At 59.2% G+C, this 7,200-nt stretch overlaps 1 protein-coding gene across 1 annotated transcript; it reads right to left on the reverse strand.

Annotated features, from left to right (window-relative positions):
* Positions 1 to 927: 927 nt before the first annotated feature.
* On the reverse strand, positions 928 to 4,063 carry TPBGL (trophoblast glycoprotein like). Its single transcript, XM_032853051.1, has one exon. It carries the CDS (start codon positions 3,801 to 3,803, stop codon positions 2,634 to 2,636), a length of 1,170 nt encoding a protein of 389 aa, XP_032708942.1. The 5' UTR covers positions 3,804 to 4,063; the 3' UTR covers positions 928 to 2,633.
* Positions 4,064 to 7,200: the final 3,137 nt, after the last annotated feature.

A 7,200-nucleotide genomic window follows, 5' to 3' on the forward strand; every position in this document is an offset into this window, starting at 1 on the left:
CACAGGTGGGATCGCTTCAAGGGAATTTGAGCCCTTCTCACGAGGAATGACTGGGAGACTCCAACTCTGTGAGGAGCAGTGCTGGGTGAGGTATACTTCTGGGCCCAAGGCATAGCCGGGGCTGTCAGGGAATTCCAGGCAGACGCCCCTGGCAATGAAAGGGATGTTCTCAAGAGGGGAGGAAGTGCAGCCCCATCAAGAGAGGGTGCCCTTTGTTGAGAGGGTCTAGGAGGCTTCCCACATTATCTCTGAGGTCCTTTCCAGTGTCTAAAAGGCACAAATTCTAGCATTATGTGACTCTAAGATGCACAAGTGCCAGAATACTAGCCTTCTGCCGTGAGGTTCTAGGGGTCTGAGAAACTGAATGTGAGATGATCCAGTCTGGGGACCCTGAGGCAGGAAATAAACCTCTTACCATGGCCCTGCTGGCCCAGAACTCACTTGTCTCCTCGATCCCCGTATCTCAAAGGGTCATTTTATCCACACCCACCCCCTCTCAGCCTCTCACATACCCAAGGTACAGTCTGTAGTCCTCTCCCCAGGACAGCGTAGCACGACACAAGTTATAAGGGAGTGTCGGATAATTCATCAGAGGGGATGACACCAAAGCACTAAATAATGATCCCTCCTTTCCTGCCTGAATTAACTGCCTCTGATTCTCTGTAGCTGGATTTCCTCCCTGGTGGCCTCATCTGATGCTAATTAATGTTTCCAGTCCAACAGCACCTCCCCCCCCCCCCAGCCTCCACCCCCACCGCAGTGATGAGGAGTGACGGGGTAGAAAGATGTAGAGGAAGTGCAGGATGTCACTCTGGCTATGGATAGCCCCCTCTCGGGAGGATAAAAGGCAGGCTGGTTTGGAGAGTGATGCAATCCCAGTGGGAAGTCCCTCCATGAGTCTCACCTCAATCCTGCTACACGCAGTCAGAGCCTTTTTCTTCTCCCGTACGCCAGGAGAAGACACCAAAAGGTGACTGCCTCACCTCAGGGAGGTCCCAAATGCTCTCCCAGGTGTCCCCTCCCACCTCCTTCAACACCCCAAGGTCAGCAGGAATGACATGGCACCACTTACAAGGGTAAAGTATCCGAGATTATTGCAGATTTTATAGAAAACTGCCCAAGGGAGATCCAGATGTCTTGGGAGGGGATGGGAAGGCAGGCCTCAAGCCAGTATATTGGGGAGGGGGGACTTCCTGTGTGCAGAGGCAGCACAGGCCAGCCATTCTGCCTGACCTAGGGGATGGGAGTCAGGGAGGGGCAGCCCCCTCCCCACTCACCAATTGTGCTTTGGGATCATGCAGAAGGCAGGGCACTGAGGCTCTGACCTTAAACAGGAGGACTTGTGCCTGAGACAAGAGATGAGGCCCCTCACCTCTTCTAAAATGCATGGTGGGGGGCATGGCAGCAAGGGATCCCCACGGGAGAAGAGTCACAGGGGTGGGAAAGAGCTTTCGGGCAGCAGCACCCAGCCCTTCAGAGCCTGCACCCTTACCCCTCTCTGAGGCCACGATGTATGGATGATCCCGGTTCTGAGGTCCAACCAATTGCTTTAAACCCCTAGGACTCTCTCCTCCTCAATGGGGATCTGCCAGTATGGTTGGGGGATGCTTGGCCTCAGCACCTGTCTTGCAGGTCTGGAGAGCTCCTCCCAGGAGGAAAGGGGAGGTGGGCACCCCGGGAATGGATTCCTCACTGGACCCTGCCCCAGTGAATGCAAGCAATGGGTGTAGGGAGTTAGAGAGTCTAAGACTTGGACAGGGGGATTAAACTCTGATCAGGGTGAAGAGCTGAGAGTCTTTAGATTAGGGACAAGCACTGAGTATTGGGGGATCAGAGCCCCAGTGAGAAAGGCTGAGGATCTGTTCCATACTAAGGCTATAATAGGGTGTGACTGTCCCTGGGATGGGAGACAGATGGAGCTGAGCCCCAAGCCTGGGTCAAGGAAGGGAAGAGCCTGAGCCAGAGCTGCGGTGGCGGGGACAGTATGAAATACAACCCCAGACTGGGGGAGGGTGCCCGACCCTCAGAGCCCTGGGATGTGGGTGTCTGGGCGATGGGAAGGCTCAGAGCTCCGGGGTGAGAAAAAAGGCTCAAAGCCCACAAAAGCCTTCAGAAGGGTGCTCTGCTTCCAAGACCAGAATGGGATGAGAGGGTCCCTGAGGCCTGGGAAAGGAATTGAGGTCTCCAAGCTGGAGATGCGGGTCAGTGATGTCTAAGGTGATGCTTCCCAGAGAGGTCAGGCCTCAAAGCATAGGGTGGTGGGAGGCAGTCCCGGGGCTTTCGGATGGTAGGACAAAGTTTCCTAGCCAAGTCTCTCAAGGGGGAGGGTGCTTTTGAGGGATCGGGAAGGATGTGTCCGAGCCTGAGATGGGCAGATAGGGTTTCTGGAATCAGCAGGGGTGTCTCTTGATCCTTGATGGTGAGAGCTCTCAGAGGTTGGGGAGAAGGGATACAGCTTGGGGCCTCCGGGTGGGGGTGGGGTGGGGGAATGCCATAATCCAAAGGTCTCAGGCTGGTCAGGAGCAAGTCTCAAAGCCCCCAACTCGCGGGCGTCTCACCCATGATTCAGGCCAGGCAATCCCAGTAAAGTCATCAGCTGGCAGGGACTGCCGTCAACCCCGGAGGTGCAACCCTCAGAGGCCCGAGCCCGGCGAGGTGGCGCGGGACCCAGCGGTGGCGGCCGGGGCGGGCGTGCGGCGCGGGTCAGCATCCTGCTCATAGCGGTAGTGGTAGCCCTCCATCTGGTCCCGGCAGGCCTCGCGCAAGTTGTGCATCCAGCGCTGGATGCCGCGGCGGTTCAGGTAAAGCACCATGAGGAAGATGAGGCCGATGAGCGCCAGCACCAGCCCAAAGAAGACGTAGGAGGCTTCGAGCTCCGGGCCGGCGAGGTCCACTTCTTCGCCGCGACCGTCGGCTTCGCCGTCGGCGCAGCGCAGCCGCGCCTCATCCAGGTCCAGGAAAGGCCGGTCCTGCAGCGCCCGCGGGGCGGCGCAACGCAGGCGTCGGGAGTCGGGTACGCGCTCCGTGGCGTTGCGCAGCCAGGCCAGCAGGGGGCGCGCGGCACAGCCGCAGCGCAGGGGGTTGTCCGCGAGCAGCAAGCGCGGCGCGGGGAGGCCGCCATCGCGCTCGAGCGCGCGCAGCTCGTCGGGGCCCAGACCCACCAGCGCGTTGAGGCGCGCGTCCAGCTGCTCCAGGCGCGGCAGGCGCAGCGCAGCGGCCGGCAGGCGGCCCAGAGCGTTGCCCGCCAGACCCAGGAGGCGCAGCTCGTCCAGCGGGGCGAGCGCGGCGTCCAGCGCGGCTAGCAGCGTGGGGCCCCCTCGCGACAGCGCGTGGTTGAGCTGCAGGGAGCGCAGCGCGGGCAGCCCACGGAAGGCGCCGCCACCCAGGGCGCGCAGCGGGTTGTGGCTCAGATCGAGCGTCGTCAGGCTGGGCAGCCCGTCGAAGGCGCCGTCCTCCACTACCTCGATGTTGTTGTGCGTGAGGCGCAGCGCGCTCAGGAACGGCAGGCGCACGCTGCCTGCCGCCGCCTCCTCCCCGTCAGCGTCCCCGCCGGCGAAGGCGGCCGCGCGCAGCACCGTCAGGTTGGCGCCCACGATGGTGAGGTTGCGCGCGTCGGGCGGCACGTCCCGCGGCGGCTGCCGGAGCTCCGCGCCCGACGCGCAGCGCAACAGCAGCTTGGGGCCGCCGAAGCAGTAGCACTGGAAGGGGCAGGGTGCGGCGGGCCGGCTTAGCGCCGCCGCCACCAGCAGCAGCCCCGGCAGGAGCGGCCCCCTTTGCTCCGGCTGTCCCGCGCGCGGGGCCATCGCAGCTGCCCCCGCATCCAGCGCCCGGGCCGCCGCGCTCACCAGTGAGTTCGGAGCGCCTTGGGGGCGGGGAGGGGGACGGGCGGGGCAAGTCCTTGACCCGGAGCTGCTGGCGGTCGCGGTCGATCCGTCCGCGGGCTCTAAAGTCCGAGGAGCCTTCACTTTCCTGGCTGGGGCGAGAGGGATCAGGCGGGGAGCGGAGCCCCCCGCCCCCGGTGCCCTCCTCGCCCTGCGCGCCGGCCTCCGACTTCCGCGGCCGTTCCGGGCTCCAAGCCGAGTGGGCAGGGTTTGTCTCCCCCCCACCCCCCGCCCTCCCAGCCTCCCAGCCTCCCGGCCTCCCGGCCTCCTCCTCTTCCCCGCCCCCCCCACTCAACGGAGTCTCCGCGCCCTCCTCGCGGAGAGGCGGGGTGGGAGGCTCCCGAGAATCAGGGCTGTCGGCCGCTGCGCTTTCTCTATCTCCCTCTCCGGCTCCGGGGCTGCTGAGAAGTTTGGCTCTCCCAGGCTCTGACTTGCTTTTCCCCTCATCTCCCCCATCCCCGCCCCCCCCCACGTTTAAGCTGGTTCCTTCCACCTCCCTCTACGGCACGTGTGGGGCGGGGCTGAGCGGGGGAGAGCTGGCAGGTGGGTCAGCACCACAGAGCAAGATCTGGGTGGGGGGGGAGGACCTTAGGGTTCCCCCTACAAGCACAGGCAAGGATGAGGGGTGGGCTAAGAAAGTTATTCATCTTTCAGCCTCTTCCTGATCTGTGTGACCAAGGAGAGAGCTGTGCTAGCAGAGACTGGAAAATCCCCAGCCCTGGTTCCCCCCCCTCAGCAACCCCAGTTACATTAGGCTGGGTCACCACTCTTGCAGGTCCTGTGGGACCAACGTTTTCTCGACCCCATCCGCCCACCATTCAGGGAAGAAAGCAACAACCCCTCCCCACGCCCCCAACTCCCCTCCAACTCACGGGCTGCTCTGCTGGGAGTTCTTCCATCTGGTTTCCTCCACCAGGCTGGACTCCTCCCCCAGGCACTCTCCTAGGCCCTAGGACCTGGTGGGTGTGGTGATTCAGCTCTTTGCGGTCCCCTCCCCTCCAGTACCTGGGCACCCCATTAGCTTGTTCCACCCGGTCTCAGGCCCCTGGGGTTGTTGGACTGCTCCTCCTCCCCTCCAGGGTATCCCACCTGTAAATGTTGAAAGGGTGGGAGTGTTTGGAGCTCTAGAGATTTGGAGAAGCTAACAGATTTTGAACATTGGGGGGGGTGGTCTCAGAGGGGACCAGGGCCTGAGCTGTTTATAGGTTTGTTTTGTTCTGGATTTTTTTTTTTTTTTTTCCAGAACCGGGAAGCTCCAGACTTGATTTAAAGAGATATGCTCCTGAGAAGGTAGCACTCCTGGTCTTGGCATGAATTATTCAGGCTGGAGAGGCTGACACTTGATCCACAGGCCATTCTGGTATCAGCAGAGCTGGTTGGGATGGAGGCTCCCCCCTCTTACCACCCCCCCCATAACAATCAGTCAGTCTTTTTCCTGAATTAGGGACAATTGTTGGGTTGACTTCTTCCCTGAGGTTATATTTAACAGATTGACCAAGAGATCAATACCACTTAAGGAGAAGAGGCAGACCCTGTGGTGGCCTGGGCCCCAGGCAAAGACCAACCTCACAGGCCAGATCTGTTGATGCTGGGGTGGGGGGCAGGGGCTCCTCTCCCCCCTCCCTTCCTTCTCTCTCCCCATCACCGTCATCACTCCTGGGTATTGGCAGATGAAAACTGTAATTTGCTCCTGCAGGATTGGACGTGTCTACAAAGGTGTACACGTAGGTTGTACACGCACACACGTGCCTGTATATGTGGAGGCATGTGTGACACATGAACAGTTCAAGATGCATCCACATATGAGGAAACACAGACTCCCAATTCCTTGGATGTGCATACACGTGCATGGGCCGGTGGGTACAGGCCCACACAGGGTTGTAGGCAAGCTCAGATATGCCTCACACAGGTATATGCAGGCTCGTTCATACAGGTGCACATGTTAACACAGATTCGAGTCCATCCTGGTATGTGTCTATACACTCATAAGCACGTAAATACTTGAACATCTGTATTTCTGGGACCACGTAGGTTCCTGGGGACATTCCCAGAGGGGCAAGCTTACAGACGCATGCATGCAAGCACGTGCATCCAGAGACTAGACGACATACTCTGAGCCCATTCCTGACCTCCACTATGCCCTTGGTCTGTATAAGTAACAGGCTGAGCTACCTTTGCTCGTATGGACTCAGGTGCTCAGACAGCCCCTGGGGCTGTGCCCTCAGCTATTGTGCTCCCCCCGAGCCCTGGCCCATGTCAGCTCCAAGCCCCAGCTCTGACATCTCCCTGGCAAGAGGCACCGGCTCCTTTTCCCTGTTGTTTCCAGCACAGGAACTAACATGAGTGAATGTGCAGTAAGTGCTTGTAGAAGGATGGATGGATGGATGGATGGATGGACGGACAAATGAATGGAAAGGTCTCTGCTTTCCTCTCCCACTGCATAGAGCCCCTTCTGCTTTCAGCATCCGGAGAATCAACAGACCAGCTGCCAAGGCCAGAGCCCCCTCTCCAGGGCCCCTTGTTGGCTGGTTCCTGGTGGGCTAATGGCCTCCTTGGGAAAGTGCTGCAGGGCAGCAGGCAGCCTTGACTGGGGGGGTACTAAACGAGATCAGGCATGTTCAGGGTGGTATGGCCATAAACTGACTGGGGGGTACTAGACATCTCAATTGGAGAAAGGAGATCCAGAGAGAACCTAGAACCATCAGGTACCAGAGAATAAGGCAGTGACTGTGTTTTATAAGTGGGGAGTCTGAAGCCAGAGGGCCAGGGAATTGCCTCAAAGCCAGTGGCTGTCAGGGCTTAGCCTAGCCCCAGGCTCCTTGCCCAAGGCGTTTTCCAAGATAGTGGCTGCATCTGAGAAGGGCCAGTGCACCAGGAAATCTCATCCTGACCCCAGGAAGCTGAACCCAGCAACAGATGCCAGGGTGAATGTGATGTTGCGTTGGACCTCTCTCCACCTCTGGGATGTCGACTTCTACTTCTGGAAAGTAGATGGGCTTCTGAAATCCTATCCTTCCTAATCTTCTCAAGGCCATCGTGACAAAGTGAATGGAAAGTGCTTTGAAACAAGAAAGGCCATGTCATCTGTGGTCTGAGGGCCTTTACCATGTCACTGGATGAGGCATTAAACTTTTCTGGGACTAATTAGCTCCCATGTCATTTTGTTCTCTGTTCCATCTTCCTCCCTCCCCCAGCATAGCAAGTTCGTGGTAGATGGTACAAAGAATAAGTCTCTACTCGCTGTCCCTGTGAATGCCTCTTCCCAGCCTCCCTGCCCTCCCTTCTTCATGCAGCTGTTCCCCTTCTCTGTTCTGGTTCC

This window comes from Lontra canadensis, unplaced genomic scaffold, assembly GCF_010015895.1.
Source record: "Lontra canadensis isolate GAN:19392208 unplaced genomic scaffold, GSC_riverotter_1.0 scaffold7, whole genome shotgun sequence".
NCBI lineage: Eukaryota > Metazoa > Chordata > Mammalia > Carnivora > Mustelidae > Lontra > Lontra canadensis.

Bases quoted from the DNA above. Each gene is read 5' to 3' on its own strand.
- TPBGL (XM_032853051.1), bottom strand. From the start codon at position 3,803: ATGGCCCCGCGCGCGGGACAGCCGGAGCAAAGGGGGCCGCTCCTGCCG.